The sequence below is a fragment of the Pomacea canaliculata genome, linkage group LG1 (genome assembly GCF_003073045.1).
Source record: "Pomacea canaliculata isolate SZHN2017 linkage group LG1, ASM307304v1, whole genome shotgun sequence".
NCBI lineage: Eukaryota > Metazoa > Mollusca > Gastropoda > Architaenioglossa > Ampullariidae > Pomacea > Pomacea canaliculata.
In genome coordinates this window covers 14,499,220-14,524,245 of record NC_037590.1, presented here as the reverse complement: position 1 = coordinate 14,524,245, position 25,026 = coordinate 14,499,220, and the positions used below count along the sequence as shown (strand labels likewise).

At 37.4% G+C, this 25,026-nt stretch overlaps 1 protein-coding gene across 1 annotated transcript in view; it reads left to right on the top strand.

Moving 5' to 3' along the window:
* LOC112570126 (titin-like) overlaps nucleotides 1-25,026 on the top strand; it is a 149,833-nt gene that overhangs the window by 97,433 nt on the left and 27,374 nt on the right. Inside the window, 40 exon segments of the mRNA XM_025248372.1 lie at nucleotides 2,004-2,282; nucleotides 2,552-2,628; nucleotides 2,903-3,142; nucleotides 3,463-3,778; nucleotides 3,914-4,033; nucleotides 4,223-4,402; nucleotides 4,586-4,683; nucleotides 4,916-4,992; nucleotides 5,441-5,607; nucleotides 5,875-5,989; nucleotides 6,106-6,290; nucleotides 6,462-6,576; nucleotides 6,858-7,030; nucleotides 7,285-7,396; nucleotides 7,548-7,777; nucleotides 7,986-8,271; nucleotides 8,818-8,986; nucleotides 9,259-9,459; nucleotides 9,789-10,047; nucleotides 10,193-10,459; nucleotides 11,193-11,999; nucleotides 12,209-12,475; nucleotides 12,856-13,122; nucleotides 15,399-15,665; nucleotides 15,890-16,156; nucleotides 16,408-16,674; nucleotides 16,875-17,141; nucleotides 17,392-17,658; nucleotides 17,781-18,050; nucleotides 18,286-18,552; nucleotides 18,860-19,126; nucleotides 19,540-19,806; nucleotides 20,074-20,340; nucleotides 20,700-20,966; nucleotides 21,242-21,508; nucleotides 22,030-22,296; nucleotides 22,442-22,708; nucleotides 23,074-23,340; nucleotides 23,809-24,075; nucleotides 24,643-24,909. Of these exon segments, the coding sequence (XP_025104157.1) occupies nucleotides 2,004-2,282; nucleotides 2,552-2,628; nucleotides 2,903-3,142; nucleotides 3,463-3,778; nucleotides 3,914-4,033; nucleotides 4,223-4,402; nucleotides 4,586-4,683; nucleotides 4,916-4,992; nucleotides 5,441-5,607; nucleotides 5,875-5,989; nucleotides 6,106-6,290; nucleotides 6,462-6,576; nucleotides 6,858-7,030; nucleotides 7,285-7,396; nucleotides 7,548-7,777; nucleotides 7,986-8,271; nucleotides 8,818-8,986; nucleotides 9,259-9,459; nucleotides 9,789-10,047; nucleotides 10,193-10,459; nucleotides 11,193-11,999; nucleotides 12,209-12,475; nucleotides 12,856-13,122; nucleotides 15,399-15,665; nucleotides 15,890-16,156; nucleotides 16,408-16,674; nucleotides 16,875-17,141; nucleotides 17,392-17,658; nucleotides 17,781-18,050; nucleotides 18,286-18,552; nucleotides 18,860-19,126; nucleotides 19,540-19,806; nucleotides 20,074-20,340; nucleotides 20,700-20,966; nucleotides 21,242-21,508; nucleotides 22,030-22,296; nucleotides 22,442-22,708; nucleotides 23,074-23,340; nucleotides 23,809-24,075; nucleotides 24,643-24,909 (9,549 nt within the window).

The window sequence follows — 25,026 nt, the reverse complement described above, 5'->3', positions numbered from 1 at the left end:
ATAGATATGAATTCATCAGCTGCTTAACGCTTCCTATACGGTTTACACCCGCAAATGCGAATTTCATATTACAACTCTGTTGTGTCAATTCTTCATATTAAGTTAATAAATGAAAATAACTACCCAAGCAGCACCAAATTCATAAACCATAGGTTCCACATATGTTTTTTGGCATTTAGTACTACTAGGGTATAGTATGATTTGTAAAGATGGAATAGCTGATTTATTTTGACTTAATCTAGTTAAGCACATTATTTCAGGCCCTCGTGGACAATATTTTGATGTTAATTAAATTATAAAATGCCAGTGGCCTGCTTTAGCAATCTGCTTCTGGTTTCATGTATGATTTTGTCAGATTTTTAAGTGCATTTTTTCATCTTTATTTGGCCACTTTGTAGTGTCTTATATTTGTTTCTGCATGCCATTTTTATTCATTTATTATGCAAGTTGCATCTCAGAGACACTTGTGGCAGTTCATTTTCATGTCACCAACCATTGAAATTGGTAATATTGACAGTCTTCATGGCTGGCTTGGGTTTTAGATATTCCATGTAGAATGTGTTGTTCTTCAATAAAGTATAAAAAGAAAGACTTTTCTGTCTTGTTTAGAAATGGAGGGGAGGTAAGCTTGCATACGTCACTTTCTACCCAAAGAAATTCCTTGTCATTTTGTGGTTGCGTTCTATATGTGTACCATTTAAAAGTGAGACAACAGGATAAAAGCAGGTGAAAGCACAAATGATATTTGTATTTTAATTTGGTGAAACCCAGAGGCATCAGTGTACTCAATGAGAGAGAGATCTTCATACTAAAACTGGTCTATGATTAGATTTATTATCCTGGTTTATGAGGAAGGTCACATTTACAGTTTTCATTGTTTCCATTCTCACTTTCCTGACTGCAGGCTCTGGTGGATTTGTGTTATACTAGCAACAACCAAAGTTTGTAATTTCTTTCAGCTTAAAGACGTTTATATTTTGTTCAGTCTTGCTTGTGCTTTCATACCACCTGCTGTCCACAATCCATGACACCATTTGCATGATTATTGCACCACCTTTCCCCTTTATCATATTCTGTTGTACTTAAAGCAGAAACTATTTTGTCCATTGGTAAGTGTTGCACTACACTGAAATATGTATGTGTAACACTTTAAAACTGTCACCCTGCTCCTAACAACCTTCATATGTGATACTGGCTCATACAGGTAGTTGAATGTGCATGTTCTCCCCATTGTGCATTCACAGAACTGAAGAGATGTTCATACAATTTGTCATAAAACAATTCTACAAATAGCTTGGTAAGTTTCATTATTTTCACTTACTCCCTTGTGGGGTTTTTTTTTTCAATCCTGTCATCAGATTTTGTATTGACCATGATCTACTATTTTTCAGATATCCTTGTAGTCTAACAAATGTTGAAATTTATCTCAGTTACTGGTGGGACATTTTCTATTAACAAAAAATTTACAGCATTGATCCTTTATGTCATTATATATGTATTTTGTACTTAAATGAAAATGCTTGCTAAAGTTTATAAATATCTTTTAAAACTTAATTTATTCATGCTCACTGCCTTTGAAATAGGGAAAAGATATGACAAACCTAATTATCACATGAAGCTCACAGGCTGTACTGTTAATCCTATGTAAACCCATCTTTTTAAACCATAATGGTGGCTATTGTTAATTTACATTTGTTCTTGCATAGGTTTTCTGTTAATTTTTTTGTAATTTCTTGCGTATGTTTTTCATATTTATAAGGTCTGAAATGAAGATGCAGTGACCCTTCATTGACAATGTCTATGATGCAGCATTTTTCAAGGAAGAGACACATGCACAGGCAAAGAACAGAAATATAACAGAAAATACCCTAGAATAATTATACTCTGAAAAAAGAATAGTCTGTTAATGTTCATATGAATAAGACACAGGCAAAAGTTTGACCATTTCAAACTGCTTGATATATGTTTATTCCTGATAGCTGCTTGTTATATGGATGTTTCAGTCCCAGCCAAAATTCTATCAGCACCATCCTCAATAAGCACTGTACCTGGAGAAAGTGTAGTGATAACTATACACTTTGAGGGTCTGCCAGCTCCTACTCCCACCTGGGCAGTGAATTCAATACCACTGGTGGAAGATGAGAGGCATATAATACAACACACAGCCACATCAGTCACCCTGATCATCCCATCAGCTGATGTGTCAGATTCTGCCACTTTCACTTTGACAGTCAAAAATGAGACAGGCCAGGATGATGTGTCTGTGGATGTCACAGTCAAAGGTGTGTTTATATATATATATTGTATGAGTACTTGATAAAGATTATGTTATTATAATTATTTCTTTTACTTAGTGCCTAATATTTTGGCAACCATGGATAAAATATGCATATCCTAAATAGGTAGAATAAATATTAATTTTTTTCTCCATATTTTTTAATATTGCAATTATTAGTGTATTTAAAATATGGTGTTATAATAATATTGCCCTTTAATAATATTAACCAAGGGCCTAATGAATAATTTGGTTTGTTCACTGTTTGTTTTAAAGCACCAACAGAGGAAGTGATGCCAGAAAAACCAGAAGGACAAGCACCAGTATTTGTTCTCACCATTCAACCTCAGACAGTAAGTAATGGACAGCCTGAGAAGTAGCAGGAATTCTGTTAGGGACTTTGAAATGTTTCTATATTGTTATATTCAAGTTCAAGTATAATTAGCATATTTAAACACATAAGCTCTCCTTGTATTGAAATGGAGGAGTGAGACTGGAAGCTTGCACACATGTCCATCATGCATTCAAGTGAACACATACACATGCGCAGAGCAAGAAAGAAAGAGAGACATGTCAGTTTAAAGAAATTTTCAAGAAGAAAAAATATTGTTACTTTCACTTTTTAAGATTGAAGAAGGTGAAACCGCCAGTTTTACCTGCAAGGTGTTTGGAAGTCCAGCACCAGAAGTGACATGGACACAGAATGACCAGCCACTAAAAGATGAAGGCCGCTACATGATTTTTGAGGAAGATGGTGTCCATCATGTTGAGGTAGATGAGATCACCCTCAAAGATGCTGGGACATTTACAGCTATTGCTACAAATCCTCTTGGCCAAGTTACATGCTCTGCTGAGCTTCAGGTGAAAGGTAAATATAATTTACCTATGACCTGGATCAGTTCTTAAGTTATCTGCTCAAATCTATGTATGAAAAGCAATACTGTCAGCCAGAATTGTCCCATTTCATGAAGCTTACATATACATTGTCCTTCTTTTATATATTGTCATCCGTAATTAATGCAGATACTATTTTATGAAATGGAAAGCAACAAAAATTTTGTGATCAGATTTTGTACACATCTTCAAGTAGAAAGTCGATTCAAAACATTATTCTTAGCTTTGATAATATTTAAATAAAGGTAACCTGTTATTGGTGATTATAATGGAACAATTGTATTTTAATGCCCGAAAAACCAGTTGAGGCTGCACCCCAAACAGAAGCACCCAGAATTACTATACCTACTAAGGATATAGAAGCAACTGTTGGTGAGACCATCAAGTTCTTCTGCAAAGCCACAGGTGTTCCAAAACCAGATTTTGTGTGGCTGAAGGATGACCAGGAAATAAGTCCCACCAATAGCGAATTCATCATTGAATACACTGAGAACGTTGAAACAACATTAACTATTCCAAATGTTCAGCCAGAGCATGATGCCACCTACACTTGTAAGGCTGTCAACCCAGCAGGATCAGATAGTTGCAAGGCAGAGCTGTTTGTCAAAGGTAGGAATGGTCAAAAACCTTTCACACCCATGACTCAAAAGTTTTATTTTTCTCATATTTTTAATGCAATAAAGTTCAATTAAAGAAATACTGTTGTATATTCTAGAGAGTTTCTGCTTTATTTATTTTTTCCAGAATTTATTGAGGAAAAAGGATTCCCACCAGAATTTATCAAAGCTCCACATCAGGTTGTTGCCAGAGAACATGACTGTGCAAAGTTCCTTGTCAGAGTGGTGGGAATGCCTGTACCTACAGGTATATTTGATGAAAGCACTCAGTTGAAATCTTTGGTACTGAACATCAGAAAATAGAATGTTAAATAGACAAGAAAAGGGATATAATCCTTTTTGTTAGCCTTTTAATTTCCATTAGCTTGAACTGTAATGCATGTGTTTATGTTTACATCTGTGGTTTATGCTGGCATTTATTCACTTCTTTTTTAAGTTATCTGGAAGCATGAGTCTCAGACTCTGGAGGACAAAGAGCTGTACCACTTTGAGCAGTATGAGGACACTTACTGCTTTGAGATCAAAGATGTTGAAAAAGAAGATGCTGGGCCATACATATGTGTAGCTACAAACTCTGAAGGAGAAGCCACCTGTGAAATTTCACTTATTGTAAAAGGTGATTATGAAGGAATATGATTCATTTTCACAAACTGGAATGTGCCATACATGTTGAAAGAGTAGAAGATAGAGGAGTCAACCAAACATTAAATTTAAGATGAAAACAGTCTTGGTCCATATATTTAAGATTCTGTGTGGTAGTGGAAGCTTTAAATACCTTCTGTCTGCATGATCTTTGCAGAAATACCAAGAGAAGAGCGTTTGTCAGAGTCACCACTTGTCTTAAAAACACAGGAAGAAACACGATCACCTCAGTTTGTTGAGGTCTTCCAAGACACAGTAAGTTCATTACAAAGATATTTATACACATACTCATTTCCAGTTTCATTTCCCATACTTACTACAATGGCTGTAATGATCATTTTCTGACCAAAGCATGAGTTAATGCACTAAAGATTTGTGTGCTTATGTAAAAACTCTGAGTTAGATTTGTAGTTTTATAAGTTTAAAACATCAGAACCAAAAATAATAAAGACAAAGTCATAATATTGTCACTTTGGAAAACTTTCAGTCTGTAATGGAGGAGAATGCGCTGCAGCTGACTTGCAGAGTGACTGGGTTACCGCGACCAGAAGTCACCTGGCTTGTGTAAGTGAACAAACTTTAAATCAGAGGACAGATTTGCTTTCATATTCTAAAATTTAAATTTCAACATGGTTTGACTGAATTGTTAAAAACACCACAGTGCATTTCATAGCCATAAAACAATTCAAAAACACCTGTCAACAGAAATTTAAAGAGAAGTAGAGTGGAAAAGAACTGCAAGACAACTACAACCTAGGAGAGCAGAAAAAAATATGGTGTTAGTTCAGTTAGTCTTACCTTGTCACTGGGTTTGAACTATTAACATGAAACAGAATTAAAAATGTTGGCATGTGTATGCATACATGTTTATGCATGTGTGTTTTAGGTATAATATAAAAAGATTATATATGTTTTTAAAATTAAGTACAAGTGAAAAAATCACCTGTTTTTCAAAAGAGCGAATAAAATGTATATCTACATTTTTTATTTAAAAAAAATTTCAATAAAACAGAAATGGCCATGAACTGGTGGTTACTCCCAATGTCAAGACTTGGTATGATGATGAGACTGTGAAGCTCAAGATCAGTTCAACAAAGATGGACCAGGAGGGCACATACACATGTATAGCTACAAATCCTGCTGGTTCTGCTGAATGTTCAGCTTTTGTAACTGTGGAAGGTGAGAAGCATTTTGTGTAGATGTCACACTGATGTTTCTTAGTGTCATTTATTTCTCTGCATTATTTATGCTGTCTCAAGTTAATTCTCATGAATTGAAATAGCAGTTATTATGCAAACTTTGTAACTGATGATCAGGGACAGGAAATATGCTCTGTGCAAGCAATTTAACATTTGTGTGTGTGTAGATTACAGCACATAAACCTTTTCCATTTAAATCCTTTCTTTCTATTTTGGTTTTTGCATTTAAAGTTTTCTTTTGTGACAGGAAAATCAGAAGCACCAACATTCACTCGCCATTTGACAGACAGGGAGTGTCGTGAAGGACGACCTGTGAAATTTGAATGTGCAGTCAAGGGGCTACCTAAACCACAAGTCTCCTGGTGAGTATGTCATGTGAACACCCCTTCACAGTCAGCTTTTGTTCAATTCCATTGAAATATTTTCTAATGTAATCTCCTTTCTTAAAATCTGACTTTATCTGTACCTTTTTTTAAAGGTTCTTGAATGAACAGCCAGTGGAGTCTGGACTCCGGTTCCATATTGATGAGCGTCCAAGTTTTGCAGATATAGTTCACAGTCTTAGCCTTGAAAGCACAGAAGTTGAAGATGCAGGGTTTGTCAAGGCTGTGGCAACTAACAAAGCTGGTAAAGCCACAACTGAGGCAAAACTTCTCATTGAAGGTGAGCACTTCATTATACAAAGCTCTTATGTATTATGCATGTATCAATTAAAAATTGACTCTTCTGTCATAATTATTCCCTCAACAGAGATAGAAAGTGGCATGTTTCTTTTTAGTCTTATTGATGTTCATGCCAATTTAATAGTTCCTTAAATATAAAATTTTTGTTCAGAAAAGAAAGAAAGTCCCAAATTCCTCAAGAAACTGGATAATCTGGAAGTTTTGGAGACAGAGACAGTCAGACTAGAAGTGGTTGTCAGTGGAAAACCAAAGCCACAAGTAACATGGTAAGTAGTTCAAGGGACCATTCTAGTCTAATCTCCTTCAGCAGTCATGCACAGTATTAATAGCAACTGACTGCTGATTTGCATCTGTCACACCTTTGTTTATGTGTGAGAATCATATTATTTTTATTGCTGGAATGGTATATGCAGTCTTTGCAGAAAGTGTTCTACTTCTTTTTATTCAAATTTTGCTTTGTTGGCCACTCTGGTTTTAAATTAGTGCTTATTTGTATAACTGTCATTTTGAGAGGGTACAATATGACAGTTTTGGACATTTCTTAAAGGCTAAAGGGAGATAAAGAGCTGAAAGAGAGTGAAGATGTGCATTTTGAGGTTTCTGGAGAAACTTACACGCTGGTCCTGGATCGCTGTACTATGGACTCAGCAGGTCTCTTTACAGCTCGTGCACAAAACCCAGCTGGACAGCTTTCATGTAATGGCCGCCTGAAAGTGATCCGTATGTATCATTGTTTGGTTATTAAGCATGCATTATTTTTCAAAAATAATATAGTATCGTAATTTGCATTGCTCTTTCGTACCTTTATGTGCATGTGTGAGAGAGAGAGAGTGGGATGTAGTGTTCCATCACCGTAATGGAAGGCACGCGAGTGACTTTTGAGGGATGTAGTGTGGGCTAATGAGTGTTTGTGAAAATTAATAGCAAGGAAATATAGCAGATATTATAGTTGATCTAATTTTCTTTCTTGACAGCTGTTAAAAAGCCAACCTTCCAACGCAAGCTGTCAGACACCCTTGTTCCTGAAGGTGGTGTGGCCAAATTTCAGTGTCAGGTGTCTGGGGTGCCAATGCCAGAAATAACTTGGTGAGTAGATCTATATGGGTTTCTATGTATCTACAAATTCGTTCTTTATTGTCTCAAGCACTGTGAATGCTTGATGTTAGTATTAGTCTTTATATCATCATCATCATCCTTACTCTTATTTTGATAATTCATTATACATTTTATTCTTCAGGCTTTTGAATGATGAAGAGCTTCAGCCAGGTGAAAATATCAGATGTGAGATAAACCCCAAGGATGGAACATGCACCTTACTCATTACTGGCGCCACACCGACCATGCAAGGTGAAATTAAGGCTGTTGCCAAGAATAATGGAGGAGAAGTCCTTTGTTCAGCCAAGCTTGATGTCCGTGGACGTGCACCAACATTTGTGGAAGCTCCACTAAAATGCACAGTTCTGGAAGGCATGTAGATTCTTTGATAATGATCCTTGTTATTTGCATAGTGCATACGCCCTTACAAATGCACTGGATGTGTGTATGAATCGATACAAACCATCTTTCTATGTATGAACTGTGGCAGCTGCCTAGAAATCAAGTGATCCATAGTTCTTCGAATAATAAAATGCATATAATAGTGAGCAATAACAAAATTTAATTCATTCTCCTGTAGGACACACAGCTGAGTTTCGCTGCATCATTGATGGAGTGCCTACACCTAAGGTGGAGTGGTCTAAAGGCAAATGGATGAAGTTACAGGATGGAGGACGAAACAGAGTATTCTTTGATGAGAGTACTGGTGAACATGTCCTGCAGATGGAGGGCATTAAGCCCAAAGATGCTGGTACATACACTGTAACGGCTACCAATGAGCATGGCACAGAGCAGGCACCAGCCACACTAATGGTTACTGACAAGCTTGAAGAAGTTGTTGATTGGAAAGCTCAGTTGAAGCACAGGTAGGATAGCAACCTGTGATGTCAAAATCACAACAAAATTTAGAATATATAATGTGAATTCATTTTCCTCTTGAAAGTGAGCACTGGATTAATTTAATTTCCTGCTGCATTGCTAAACAAAGATTGCTTTGATGTTAATAAAACTTTATACTTTCTTCAGATGTTGTAAAGCAGCATCATTTATGTCAGAAGACTGTGTTTCTGTTTTAATGAGGAGCCAGTGAAAAGTCTTTAAGCATAGTACACTCTATCTTCTTCCTGGCCACCATTTCGGCATTACTGGTTTTTTTTTTTTGTTTTGTTTTTTGTAGATTGGAGCTTTTGAAAATCTAATGCATCAAATATTTCTACAAGATAGCTATAAAAATGTTTGATTTTTTTTTCCATTGACCCCCTTACTTATTATAAATATAGAACCAAACATTTTCAAGGGCAATGTCTTTTCAGAGTGGTTTTAGTGTTTACATTTATTTTTAAATGTGGACTTCACAGCTTAGCACACTGCCATATCAGTAGTAACAATCTTTTGCAAAACTTGTTTAACAGGGAGATCCAGCGAGAGGCTAAAGAAGAGGAAACAGCTTGGAATATTAAATTAAAGCATGTGGAAGTTGAGGAGCAGAAGTCTCCCTCACCCGAAGTGACACCTAAACCTCCTTCTCCTGAGATTGAGCGTCTGGAATACCATCCTGCACCAAAGCGAGAACGCCCAGAGGTAAGCAGTGGCACAAACTGTCTCCCCTTTCTATGTAAATGTATATTGTACTTATCTACTACTTCCCATGTGGATATATTTATGAATGATTTTTTTGGTACTTGCTTATAATGTCTGCTACATTTCAGTGTAAAGATGTACCTGTGTCCTCTTAAAATCTTATGAATAGCCTTGTAACTGTTGTAGGTATTATGCAGTAACACCAATGGCATTATTTACAGTGCTTTGTATTAACATTAGTTTTTCTTTATTGTGGCTGAATTTTGTTGCAGCTTGAGTCTGAGCCAGAACCACATGAGTTTGAAATAAAGCCAAGGGAACATGAAGAGCTTGAAGAATATCTGCGACCCAAACCGGTGCCACCCCAAGCTCTTACAGCAGAAGAAGAACAGAAGACAGGCTACGTGCGAGCTGTTAAAACTCGAGAAGAAGAAGAGCTTGAAGAAAAAGTTCTTATTATACCCAAAGCTAAGGTGAGGTTGAACTTTAGGACTCCATTTGCCATCACTCTCATCAGTAGTGTTAATTGTTTTTTTTTTCCTACTGCAAATAGAAGGTAAATTCTGTTGTGATTTCTGTTCTTCATTGGGTATGTTGAGATTTATTTCACAAGGTGTTCAGGTCTTAGTCAGTAGGTGTTGGTATATTTAGGAATTCTGTAGACATGGTTTGAAACAGTGATGTGCTCTACATGTTAGTATGTTAACTTTCATTTTAAAGTGTTCCTACATTGCAGATGTAATGTTCTGTTTTGATCGGGCAAAAATGATTCATTTTTTAATGTTTGCATTGTCTTAATCAGTGGCAGTGGATTGTTCCCCTTGAAGATCTGAGTGTGAAGGAGCGTGAAGCAGCTAAGTTTGATTGTGAGCTATCCATTCCCAATGTCAAAGTAGTATGGCGGGTGGGTGAGCAGGAAATTGAACCCAGCCCAAAGTACGCCATCACAGAAGATGGCAAGACACACACACTACTTATCAGCAAGTGTCGGCCTAAAGATTCTGGTCCAGTGTCTTGTGCCTATGGTGACATTGTCACAGAAGCCAATCTAACTGTTGAAGGTGAGATTTGCACCCACCTTCCCTGAAAATACTTCTAACAGTATCTTTTAGAAATATAGGATAATAAGGCATGTTTCCAGTTTACAATGTTGAATGAAATTATGAAACATCCATGTTTGATTATTATTTTTTGTTGTTGGTTCAGAGGTCCCAGCAGATTTCACCATGAAACTTAAAGACACACAGGCCCAAGAGAGTACCAGTGCAACATTTGTCTGCCTAACCAATGACGATGAGTTGCCAGTGCAGTGGCTTGTAAATGACAAGCCTGTGACACCATCTGAAAAATACAAGATTCAATCAGATGGCTTTCAACACACATTTACCATCTCTGATCTCTCTCCTGATGATAACTGTGAGGTCACAGTTGTCATTGGTGATAACAGTTCTAGTGCTAAGCTTACTGTTGAAGGTAGGTTATTGTTCTGTCAACATGATGTTGCAAAATTATATGGGCATTTACGACAGTAAATCTGCTTAGCATTTTTGTACACGACAAAAAATTATTTAAAGGAAAGAAGGAGGAAAAGTGAAAATAGATTATTCAAACATGGTACATGCTCTCTGTTGTAATATAGGAAATAAAAAAAGCTAGAGGTAAAATTCACATATTAAAATAGCTGAATCATTAATAATAATAATATTTCTACAGTGCATTTCCCTCCTGGCAGCAAGTGTGTTTTGAAGTAAACAGTTGATTAACAATATCTCTAGTACACATATAAATATATGTACATAGCATGCATGCATATGCAAGAAGGTGCCTACATAAAAAAACCCACACGTGCACATAGGTGGAAAGTATGAGAAGAGAGGAGAGAAAGCTATCAGATACTTAAAATATTCCTAGGAAAAAAAACCATACTTGAAATAATGAGAAGTAGTACATGTGCAAAGTGTGGCAAAGCAATCCAGGCACTGGGACCAGAGAAAGAAAAAGATCAGCACTCAAACCTATCTTGTCTGACATGTGGCACATGCAGAGACTGACTAGTCTGATAAGATATTAATAACTCAGTACTATAGTTAAGGGTCAGAAGCATGGAAGTGCCTGCTTTTCATGAGTTGTGTACCACATACATGCTGTACATAATCACATCATTTCTTTAAATAATCATGTTATTGTATTGTAACTGTCCTCACAGAAATCAGTGTTGACTTCTCAGTGCCACTGAAGGACGTTACTGTCACAGAGGGCAACACAGCAGAATTTCAGTGTACCCTCACTATGCCTGTGGACAAGAGTAAGGTCCACTGGTTTATTAACAACAAAGAGATTCAGGAAGATGAGAAGTATGAATTTATTTCTGATGGAACAATACAGAAGCTGACCATTAAAGATTCAACACCAGCAGATGCAGGAGTAGTGACCATTAAAATTGGTGAGAAAGAATCGTCAGCCAGCTTCACTGTAGAAGAGATTGCTGTTGACTTCAGCATTCCACTCAAAGATCAGACAGTCTACGAGAAATCAATTGTAGAGTTCACATGTGAACTGACCAGAGAGGTTGACGGTGTGTTGTGGTTCCTTGATGAGGAAGAGCTTAAGCCCAGTGACACTGTTGAAATCATAAAAGATGGTCCCCATCATAAGCTTATTATCCATGATGTCACTCTTGAAGATGCTGGTGAGGTAAAAGTTAAGGTTGGAGACCTGACATCATCAGCAGTCCTCACTGTCCAGGAGCTGCCTGTGGAGTTTGTTGTCCCTCTCAATGATGTGAGCGTGATGGAAACGGAGACAGCAGAATTTGTCTGTGAGTTGTCAAAGGATATAGAGAAGGTGCAGTGGTTCTTAGATGATGTTGAGTTGAATGAGAGTGACCGCATAGAGTTTGTAAAAGAGGGTCTCAGGCACAAGCTGCTTGTCCGCAACTCTTCTATTGATGATGAGGGCCTCATTACAGTACAGGCAGGAGACAAAAAATCTACGGCATCCCTGTTCATCAGAGGTATCTTACTCTTTTTATTCCTCTTTGATTATACTATACAGCCTAAATTCCTGCTTTCCTAGACCACAGTACTGTTGATAGCATTAGTAGGTATAGACTGGGTGCTCAATATTTTGCAAAATGCTCTTAAATTTATAAGGAACTTATTATTATTTTCTATTAGAAAGTTATCATTTTAAGTACATGGTTGATTTTTTTTTAAATCACAGATCTTCCTCCTGAGTTTATTAGACCACTTCAGAACCAGGAAGTAAATGAGGGTGACAGTGTCATATTTGAGTGTGAACTGAACATGGACAATACGACAGCCAAATGGTTCCATGATGGTCATGAAATCAGTGATGATAGGCACTATAAAATTGTCCGTGAAGGGAGAGTTCATCGACTTATCATCATAGACGCCATCTTACCTGATGCTGGAGACATTACTGCCAAAGTGGAGGACAAATCTACAACTTCCACTCTAACAGTGCATGGTGAGTTTGCTAGATGTGATTATACATGCTAAATTGTAATTTGATAGGAAGAAAGCGACTTTAAAAGCAGTGAACATTGAGTGATTTATCCTGTGGCATGAGGAAGATGGAGCTACCCCTCTACTTCTGCCATCTTTGTTGCCTGATAATCAGATACATATCAGCTGGGCAACCAGGTTCAGGTGAGCCTCAGACCAGCAAAGTTGAGCCAGCTACTCACTTGACTACTGTGTGTTACCAGTCTGTATGATTTAGGTTGTTTTCTTGTGTTTCCTGAATGGTTCCAAGCTTGATTAAAGAAGAGTGTGCATTGCAGAAGTTATTTGCTGATAGAGCTGCTAATTAAGAGAAATAAAGAAGAATGTCTGCTCCACTTTCAGAAGTTCCTGTCGAGTTCATGGCAGAACTCAAGGAAATCCACACAGAAGAGCACAAGATTGCCTATTTCCAATGTGAGGTCAACAAAGATGATGTCACTGTCACGTGGATGAAGGACAATGAAGTCATTACTCCCAGCAACAAGCACATTATGGAACATGATGAGCGTATTCACACGCTTGTTATCAAAGATGTAGATTCCAATGATGTTGCTGAGTATGCAGTAGTTGTAGGGGACAGAAAGAGTTCAGCCCGCCTCCATCTAGATGGTGAGTACTTTTATATATGATGCACTGTCAGCACATTGCTTTTTCATAAAGACTGAGAGCAGTTCAACTTGGTAGCAGCAATTTTTTGGGGGGGAAATGGAATATTGCTTAAGTGAATTAGCATAATTGAGTGCACATTTCAAATGCTTCATAGACCTAGGAAAATTATACTTCAATGTTTTGTAAAAATTTTTTTTTTTTTAGAAGAAACTCTGCATAGTATCTTATAGCAAAAATCAGATATTTCTTCCAGCAATGAAAACTGCTCTTGAACGTGGAAGCATTAAAAACATTATAAACTTTATTATGCAGAGCTTTCAAAGTATATAAAGGCATTAATTTTATATTTTGTATACGCTGAATGGTTCAAAACTCACTGCTTTGCTGTTAAGGCGGGTCCTGCACAATTGTGTTTAATTGTCCAGACTGTGCATGGAGCATGCATAATGTTTTATTTATATGTTGTTTGTCAATGCCGGAGGAGCTTTCTGAATTTGTTCTTGTCTTTGTGAAGTGCTTGACTGCACATCTGTTTCTGTTGCCTTGAGCTATATAAGGCAGAACTGTGATAGTGACTGACCTAGTCGTGTTATTGGATTGATAATATTCAGTTGTTTTTGGTTTGCTCTATTTGTGTTTTGACTTGTTTTGTAAAGTTTTTTTTCTTTATGTTGGATGATTTTATAGATTGTTATTGCTTTTACTGCATGTTCTCACTTGTTAGATAGTTATGTGTGTGGGCACAATGACTTGTTTAAAATGGTTATCTTTTTGCATCAGATTGCATGTGTGTCATAAAACTTATGCTATAAGAAAAACACATCCTTCTTGAAAAGTAGACCTTCAGAATTTCCACACCACAAACTTTACAACCAGGTGAAAAAGTTGTTCCTGCTCATTTTGACTCAAGCGGTAGTTTGTGAGAATGTTGCAGCATTACAACACTAAAAATTGTAGCTCATTTGATCGGTCCGTCCATCCATCTATGAATTTACTTATCCATTAAAATTTTAAAGCTATTCTGTGATATGTTGCCAAATGTAGATGACATACTGAATTTAAAAATAAAAAGTACAGAAGAAATTGTTGATCCTGTTACGCATTTTCTGTTGTTGTTCGCTTGCTTTCATTCATAAGCTTTCTGCAAAAAATAATTATTTATTTGGAAGCATCAAATATTTCACTGAGGGTTAGAAAGAGAGTTGACACGCAGAAGAACTGAGTTTTTTTTATGAAGTGGTGGCAATGGGCTTTTAAAAAATGCCTTGGTTCATGTCAGATGTTGCACTGTAGTTCTGTTTTTATTTATTTATAGTTTTCTTTAACCTTATGTTTGTTCCTGGTGGCTGTGTTTATTTTTATGTTGAAACCACAAAGCTAACAAGTGTAAGTGTGCTTCACATTTGGGAATTTGCCTGTGTTAGCTTTTATTAAGTAAATCACACCACCTAGTCGAGTTTTCAAGAGCAGTTGGAAAAGTAGGCAATGCATCTTGCTAACACACTTGTCCTTCATGCAGTAGCTTAGTGACACTCTCCTTTTAGCCCTTTTTCCATTTTTCTTGTAATTTATTAGTGTGTGTGGCATAATTTTACATTTCATAGACCTTATTATCCATGCAAAGATTTTACAAGATAAGAGGCTATCCATAAACATACTACCCAAAAAAATATAACAAAGATTTGCAGTTATTGTTGAATAAAGCTACATCAGTTGATAAGTTAACTGCATTTTCTTAAATTATTTCTGTAAATCCTGAATTTGCTGGCATTTAGTTCCTTGGCAGTAATCAACAGGAGGTTAATGTGTAATGTGATGTGCACAAAAGAACAAAAAATATCTTAAAGTACAGAACTTAATAAGAGTATATGCGTCTTAAAAACTATACTGATGTGGATTGACACCATTTTAAAATGCATGTTTGTATAAACATAAACTTTCTTTTGAAATATGTCAAATGAATATGAAAATTTAGGAAGGTGCTTTTTATTAGGTCATGGTGTTCCATGTGGATGCCATTTATTTATTGTAAAGTTTCCATGAAATAAACGTAAGACTAGATCTTGACACTGAATTTAACAGAATAAGTCATAAATAGGACTTGATATTAAAATAATCCAAAGTAGATAATTAATCCAGTTGGATGCAATTATAAATGAAACTTAATATGTATACTCTATACTCGAGTTTCAGTCAACCATTGAAATTCATTTGTGATGTTTTCACAAATATAAATTAAAGCATGTTCCCCATGAATGGCAATGATTGCCTTGCAGAGCTTCCCCTCAATCTCAGTCTCAGCGTGAAGCGATTTACAGTGGACTCGGAGTCCCTTGCTGTGTTCATATGTAATGTTTCCAAAGTTGACTTGCGTGTTTCGTGGTACCGAGGCGACAGAAAGCTACACCCTAGCTTCAAATATGAGATTCTCAATGAAGGCTGCATGCATAAGCTTGTTGTGCATAGATTGAACATTGAGGATTATGATGACTACATTGTGGTCATTGGCAGTCGCCGTTTGACTGGAATCACACTGAAGGAAGGTTGGTCATACCCTTTGCATGTCCTTTTTTAAAATCTGTATTAACCCAAGCATATTTTGGAATGCACAGTCTTGCATATTGCATGCATGATCTTGTTTTTAATGGCATTATCTGCTATATAATTAAGATGCTGTTGGTTTATGGATTTTTTTTCAGATATTTTAACTGAGAAAAAATTCATATGGTCTTTTTTCAGTAGATTATTAGAAGCATTTCTGTTACAGAAGCACCACTGGAATTCACTATTCCATTGTCAGAACAAACCTGCAAAGAAGGAGAAACAGTCACCTTTTTGTGTGAAGTCACTGAAACCAATGTTCCTGCCAAGTGGTTCAAGAATGGAATGGAACTTCAGCCATCAGAGACCATGTCCATGGAGATGGATGGCAAAGTGCATCGTCTTGTGCTGCGTGACACCCATATGGAGGATACTGCTGAATACACAGTTATCATCAAAGACAAAGATAGCAGTGCCAAGCTCACTGTGGAAGGTCAGTTTCTTTTGATGATCATCTGTTTAAAGTTACGGATAAACTTTATAAAGGAAGAAAGAAAAAAGATTTTTGTTACAGTGAAGACCTCATAATTCATGCTGGTTACATTCCAAGGTTTCTTTTTCTCCTCATGTTTGTGAGACTTGAGGAAATAGAGAAAACATTATTTGCTAAGAGAAGCCATCAAAACATTTGTATAGCATGCAAAAGAAAAAAAGGTAAAACTGATCATCCAATGAATCTTTCAGAAATTGCTGCTGACTTCACATTGAAGCTTAACGACACTGAAGCACAGGAGAAAGACACAGTGTCCTTGTCTTGTGAGGTCAGCAAACCAGATGTCATGGTCGACTGGCTTCTTAATCAGGAGATTCTTAAACCTAGCGACAAATACAATATGGAGCAGGATGGGACAACACACACACTTACCATCCAGGAAGTTTCACCTGATGATTCTGGCACATACACTGCTCGCTGTGGTGGCAATGAAACCTCTGCATCCCTGACAATCAAAGGTATAATTTATTAGCATTTATTTGAAAAAAAGCAGTAAGTCTGTATTTGTTTCTATTTTAGAAATAAAATTAAATGCAACCCTGTACCACCACCTTGGTTTCATACAAGCCCTTTTGAGAACAGAGTGCCATTCATGACATGGCTTAACGAAAAATGACACGATAATACAATACCACTGACCCATGACATGGTATTGCAGAAACTCCACTGGAAATCATCGTTCCTCTGAAAAAGACAGAGTGTACAGAAGGGGATTCCGTCACCTTGACATGTGAGGTTAACATGCCAGACAAACCAGCACGTTGGTTCAAGGATAAAACAGAAATCTTTCCAACAGAAGAGTGCCAGCTCAAAGTGGAGGGAACAGTACATACTCTGACCATACCAAGGGCCACTCTTGAGGATGAGGCAGAATACACCATCTGTATTGGTGATAAGACCTCCACAGCACTTTTGCTTGTGGAAGGTAAGTCTTCTTTCCTTTATCATTTTATAATACTGCATAAACAGTTTGATGCAAACTAAACATTATGCTTGTACCCTAATGCAGATCTACCTGGTAACAAATGTGTACATGTATCTGTACTCTACTATCTTCTTTATATTTCTCAACCATATAAAATTAGAAGTTACTCAGTAATAAAAAAAAATTAGTATTCCTGCTGTTGAATTGTATATAAATGTGAAGGCACCTTTCTGCCATTTTGTTTTTCCAGAAAGTCCTGTTCACATTACACGGCCACTGTGCGACACTGAGTGCCTTGAGGGAGAGACTGTGAGCTTTGTGTGTGAGGTCTCGAAACCTGGTGTACCTGCTATGTGGCTGAAGGATGGTGTACCCATCACAGAAGATGATGGCTTTGAGTTTATCACAGATGGCTGTACACACATACTAAAAATACCTGAGGCCACACCTGACCATGATGCTGTTTACACCATCAAGATCAATGGCAGCAAGTCCATTGCCAAGCTTTTTGTTGAAGGTAGGTTGTAGACAGGATCTCATCTTCTCTGTTTACAATGCCTGTAGTGTATATATGTCTGGTTTTACTTGCTGGAATGTTTTAAAAGTCATTAAGAACTGAAATTTGATTCCTGTCTTCAGAGGAGACCCCTGACTTCAGAGCCAGGCTGAAAGATGTATCAGGGCGTGAAGGTGACGACGTTGAACTAGAGTGCCTGCTGACCAAAGCAAACATCCCAGTTCGCTGGCTGAAAAACCGCAAACCTCTTACTCCATCAGACCGCATCAAGATTGTGTGTGATCGCTACCGCCACATGCTGCGCATAATGGAAACAATTCCAGAAGATGAGGGTGAATACACAGTTATCTTGGGTGATGACAAAGAATCTTCAGCCACCCTCACAATCTATGGTAAGTACAAAGTCTTAATTTTTGTATTGCTCCCATAAATAAAGTTATAATGTTCTGTTTCATTTGCTTGTTCAGAGAGTGCATTTTGAAATCACCTGCAGTTGAGACATACAATAAAACACAAGATTTTGTTTTAAACAAGGTGGATAAAATGTTTGTCATTATGTAGTTATGTTTGTTATTTTTATGTATGATTACCATGGATACATTATCTTTTTATTATTTCTTGCAACAGAAATACCTACCCAGTTCACAAAAGATCTGCGGGACCAGGAGGTACTTGAACAGGAGACTATTGAACTTGAATGTGAGCTCTCTAAAAAAGGAAAACCTGTCAAGTGGCTGAAGGATGGAATGGAAATAATTCCTGGTGGCCGAATTGAGATTGTATATGACAGATTCCTGCATCAGCTGATTATTGAAGATGCCACTTTGGAAGATATGGGGCGCTATTCTTGTGTTTGTGGTGATGTGTCCACATCTGCTAATGTGAAAGTTGAAGGTGAGGGCTGAGAGTACCCAGAAGAGGGTAATAAACATAATGGATTACTTTAAGATTAATTTTACAAAAACCCAAACAAATCAAGACAGATAAAGTTGGAAAGAAATCATTTTCTTTCTGGTGTCATTTGTTCTTGCGTACAGGATTCTTTTGTCCCAACTGAGTTATTGTAGACGCCTTTGTTTGTTTATCAATGCATTTTCAATGCAAGTTTAATATATGCTTTATTTTGACTTGCTCAGATATTTTTGTTTCATTTGGTAATGCACAAATTTATCTATTAAATGTTCTTAATATTATCTTACAGAGCTTCCTGTGGAAATTCTGAAACCCCTCCATGATGTGACCGCTACAGAAGGCCAGCCCATTACACTTGAGTGTGAAGTTTCCAAACCCAACGTGCCTGCTCGTTGGCTTAAAGATGGGAAAGTTCTTGAGCCATCAGAGCGGTATCACCTTGTTGTGGATGGTACCATACACAAACTGGAGATTCCTGCATCCGAACTTGATGATGAAGCTGATTACACTATTGAAGTGAGAGACAAGAGCAGCAAAGCCATGGTGCTGGTTGAAGGTAAACCATTGGTTTGGATAAGTTTGTAATTGTAATACTTGTAAGTAGGACTGTCATAACTCGTGCTTCCTTTGTCAATATCTGTCACATGCTAATGTATACCCATTAGTAACTAAACATTGCTACATATACAAACTGCCTTGTGTCTTATTTTTCCAGTCTTACAGTATCCTCTTGTTTTTCTGTTTGTTCCTTTAATATTTTTATGCATCATCTTAATTTGTAATCTAAAGTTTTCTGTCACCTTCTTCTCCTACTGTTGTTGCATGCATAATGAGCATGCAATGTTTTCCTGTTTAGTCATAGGTGCCATGCCACTTTTTATTTCCTTTGTCAATTAACCCATGATAGTTGAGGCATAGTTGTCCCTAGTATCCTAAACCTTCCTAAGTGCCATGCTTCTTCCTTCTCAGAAATTGCTTTGGAGATCCTCAGCCCTCTGTCTGATCAGAAGGTGGAAGAAAAGCAGCCATTCACATTCACATGTCAAGTGTCAAAGCCTAATGCTAAGGCTCGATGGCTCAAGGATGGCCAAGAAATTACACCAGCAGATGATGTTGAGATTTCTCATGATGGACAGATTCACACTCTCACAAAGAAAGATGCTAGTCTAGATGACAAAGGAAAATATACTGTTGTGATTGAAAATAAATCTAGCTCAGCAATGCTCAGTGTTACAGGTACACTTTAGAATTCTGTTTTTATGGAAGTCCTTTATTTATTTTGTAAAACAAAAATAGAAACATCTGAATAAGCTATCATTACCTTATTGATTGATCTACTGATGAGAGAAAAGTGAAGGAAAACAAGTAAGAGGGGTTACTATAGGATATTCTCTATGTAAAATTGCATTCAGAAAACAATAAGAAAAAGTGACATCTATGAAAGTCACAGGCAAATTCATTCACTTTAAGTGAACTTATTTTAGATTTGTTTCTAATTACCAGAACTACCAACAACATTCGTGCGACCTCTTGCCAACATCACTGTAACTGAACACCAGAAACTTGCCCTGGAGTGTGAAGTCAGTCGCCCTGACAAACCAGCACAGTGGTTCAAAGATGATGTTCCTGTGGCAGCTTCTGCTCGAATCCGTCTGACGTCTGAAGGTGGAGTGCATCGTCTAGAGACTGACTCTGCAGAGTTAGACGATGAAGCTGTGTACAGAGTAGTTGTCAATGGTGCAGAAAGTTCAGCTGAAGTCTTTATTGAAGGTCAGTTTAATTCTTGTTGCTGTCATGCAATACGAGTATCTTTAATTTGTGATAAAAATAGACTGCTATATAACTTTATAATGGTACGTGTGCCTTAAGATGAGCTATTAAAAGCTTGTAACTATTTCAAAACGGTGAATTGAATCATGAAAACTTTCTTTAGTGTCCTATCCTTTTATAAATCATATCTGGAATGGAAGAAAATACCAAGACAAACATCTCTAGCTACTTGTGCCTTGTTCCCTATTACTTCTTAAGCAAGTGATAATTATTAGGATTTTGTTTAACCATTGGAACCTTATTTTTTTTATATTAGCACCCTTTCTACATTACTTTCACTCTTTTTGTCCCCACTGCAGAACTACCTACCACCATTGTGCGCCCACTGGCCAACATCACTGTTACTGAACACCAGAAACTTGCCCTGGAGTGCGAAGTCAGTCGCCCTGACAAACCAGCACAGTGGTTCAAAGATGATGTTCCTGTGACAGCTTCTGCTCGAATCCGTCTGACGTCTGAAGATGGAGTGCATCGTCTAGAGATTGACTCTGCAGAGTTAGACGATGAAGCTGTGTACAGAGTAGTTGTCAGTGGTGCAGAAAGTTCAGCTGAAGTCTTTATTGAAGGTCAGTTTAATTCTGTCGCTGTCACGAAATATCAGTATCTTTAATTTGTGATGTTGAATAGAATCATGAAAACTTTCTTTAGTGTCCTATCCTTTCATACATCATGTCTGGAATGGTAGAAAATACCAAGACAAACATCTCTAGCTACTTGTGCCTTGTTCCCTATTTTTTCTTAAGCAAGTGATAATTATTAGGATTTTTTAACCTATGAAACCTTATTTTTTTATATTAGCACCCTTTCTACATTACTTCCACTCTTTTTGTCCCCACTGCAGAACTACCTACCACCATTGTGCGCCCACTGGCCAACATCACTGTTACTGAACACCAGAAACTTGCCCTGGAGTGCGAAGTCAGTCGCCCTGACAAACCAGCACAGTGGTTCAAAGATGATAGTCCTGTGGCAGCTTCTGCTCGAATCCGTCTGACGTCTGAAGGTGGAGTGCATCGTCTAGAGATTGACTCTACAGAGTTAGACGATGAAGCTGTGTACAGAGTAGTTGTCAATGGTGCAGAAAGCTCTGCTGAAGTCTTTATTGAAGGTCAGTTTAATTCTGTTGCTGTCATATTTTGAGTAATTATCCATATATTTTTGTTATGAAAGAATATTTTAATTCAGGATAGGAAAGGTTTAAGCATTTGATAGCGGTGTAAATATTTTACGACAACAACAGAGGAGGGGGGGGATTTGGTGTTTTACGCCGTGTCAGCAACTGAGGCTATATTACGGCAAGCAGCCCTGTAAACAGATGCCACGTGCAGAGAACAGCGTGCCCGAGACGAGAATGAACTCTGGGCAGCCAACCTTCACTGTATTGGTGACAGGCGCTAACAGCGCTAACCGTTGCGCCACCGGGCCGCACTACAACAGAGGACTGTAGCAGTTTCAAAACATCATTTGAAGATGATTCCCTACCTCATTAGTCTGTCCTTCCACATTCCACTTCTCAAAGAGTTGAGGTTAAGCAATCAGAGGTCTGCCATTACTCATAAAATATTAATTAATAAGGATTTAATTTATTTTTAACTTAAAGAACTTGCAGTTCCTTTTTTTATGTTGCAGAGCTACCTACCACCATTGTGCGCCCACTGGCTAACATCACTGTAACTGAACACCAGAAACTTGCCCTGGAGTGCGAAGTCAGTCGCCCTGACAAACCAGCACAGTGGTTCAAAGATGATGTTCCTGTGACAGCTTCTGCTCAAATCCGTTTGACATCTGAAGGTGGTGTGCATCGTCTAGAGATTGACTCTGCAGAGTTAGACGATGAAGCTGTATACAGAATAGTTGTCAATGGTGCAGAAAGCTCTGCTGAAGTCTTGGTGAAAGGTCAGTTACAATACTTCAAATGTGTGTTTATTAAAATAGATGTTCCTGGTGTTGTCGTAGTACAAGCGTCTTTGCACCATGATTTGCTTACAATAGGCATACCACTGTAGCTTATTCAACTTTTTTTTTTTTTTCTTTTAAACAGAACTACCGACTACATTTGTACGACCATTGGCCAACATCACTGTGATAGAACACCAAAAACTGGTCTTGGAATGTGAGGTTAGTCGCCCTGACAAGCCAGCGCAGTGGTTCAAAGATGATGTTCCTGTGACAGCTTCTGCTCGCATCCGCCTGACTTCTGAAGGTGGAGTGCACAGACTGATTATTGACTGCGTGGAGCTGGATGATGAGGCGGTTTACAAAGTTGTCATTGGTGGCAATGAAAGTACAGCTGAAGTCTTGGTAGAAGGTGAGGATTATGAAGTAAAAAATTATTTTTGTAATTATAATTGTTTGGTCATCGTTCATGTGACGTTATTGGTTCTTCTCTGTCAGATTACACATTTCTTTTGACCCAGTTCTGTTTCACATGGGTGTTTTTCTCATGCTGGCTTCAATGTACATTTAGTTTGAATAGTTTCTTTAAAACTGTTCTTTTGATTATCATTTGTAGCTTTTTAATTTAACTTTCTAAATTTTCTGTGTGGATGTTTTGAAGCTGACATCTAATTGCATGGAAAGAAGATTTTTGGCAAACTAATCAGTTTCTTACTGAGTTTTATGTTATGCAACTAACATAATCCTATATTTGGTCATGAATAATGATCTCTGCAGAAGAACCAGTGGAATTCACCAGGAAGCTTAGGGACATTGAAGTTACAGAAAAAGAAACAGCTGTCTTTAAATGTGAAATGAGCAAGCCTGATTTGGAAGCCATTTGGTTGCACAATGGCCAGTCAGTCTCAGTGGAAGATGGATTTGATATTAAGATAGAGAAAACTATCCATTCTCTGGTCCTAGAGGATGTATCAGTGGAAGATGCTGGCATCTACAGCATTAAAGTTGGAGACAAAATCAGTGAAGGAAGATTATCAGTGAAAGGTAAATTCAGCTGGCTGTAGCTCAGATAAAGCATCGTCTAAATGGATTTTAAGGCATCTGCATTTCCCTGGTGAACTTTATGCATGTCTTGTGCTTACAGAAAAATAATGAGTAAACACTCTTGGTGCTACTTTTGTGAAATTTCTAATATTCCCCTGCGGATATTTTGAAATTATTTTGTTTGATCACCTTTTCCTTTGCAATTAACATTTGTAATTTTATAAGCTATTTTTATTGGACACTTTGTTACTAGTTAAAACAACTAACAGTGTTTCTTTTATTTTTGCTCATTTCATCTTAGTCTTTCTTTCTGTCTTTTTCTGATTCATTTATTTTCAATCCTTACCAAAATGTATGTTTTTGTGTGTGTGTGTGTGTGTGTCAATGCACACTCATTCAGATCTCTGTTGTATGTATTGCACGGTGTGGCATAAAATTATTTTTATGTTAAAATATTTGTACCTTTAGAACTGCCTGTTGAGTTCACCAAGCCACTTAAAGATCTGGAAGTGATAGAAAAAATGCCTCTGGTCCTGAGCTGTGAAGTAAACAAACCAGACAGACCTGCAAAATGGCAACGCAATGGTCAGGATGTGACACCTACTGACCATATCCAGATCACTGCTGATGGCTGCACCCACACTCTTTCAATCTCTTCTGCTAATCTGGAGGATGAGGCTGTGTACAAATGCATTGTGGGTGACAAAAAGTCATCAGGACGAGTCACAGTAAAAGGTGGGATTTTATCAAATGACTATGTTTGAAGTTATCTTTGTCAATAACAGTTTTTGCATTTTGTTAAAAACTGTTTCTTGGATTTTTTTTCCAAGTTTAATACTTTGTCTTTCCACCATTGCATGACACCATTTTACTGTTGTTTTTTGTGAACCAATTTGTTGCCTTGAAATGATTTTGTTTTTGCCATACAGTGGTCAAAGCTTTCCCTATTCATGAGGCAGATACATTCTAATGTGTAAATAAATCACTGCCAGTGGGCATATTTAAAATGGATTTTAATAATAATAATGTTTAGTTACATAGCATCATATCACAGCACTATGGGCAAGCTCATAGCACACATGAAAATAATTTAATGGAATGTCAGGGTTGTTCTGAAGATGACATCCTGTTTTTAGACCAAGGTGTTGACAGGCCACAGTTTAGATCTACAGATCATAAAGTCATTGGTCAAAAGCAGAATAGATCAGTCCCTAATCAAGAACGTAGATAAATCATCACGAGATTACTGGCATCCCACATGATCATTAAACAAGGACCTCATTAGACACTTTTATTTTTCAGAAGAGCCACTGACCATACTGAAGCCACTGATCGATCAAACATTAATGGAGTACCAGCCTCTGGTGCTAGAATGTGTGGTGTCCAAGCCAAATCGTTCTGCCACATGGTACAAAGACGGATCTAAACTGACATCATCTGACCACCTGACTATCATTTCCGAAGATAAGAAGCATATACTCACCATTGACAGACTAGCAATGGATGATGAAGCTGAATATTCCATCAAGGTAGAAGATTTGACATCCAAGTGTACTGTCCTTGTTGAAGGTAAGCACAGCTATTCAAAGGTTTTAAAAAAAAACCCTAAAATTTGGAACATATGAATTCAGTATTTATTTAAACAGTGACAAGTTGAAATAAGTAAACCGTGACAGAAACATGTTA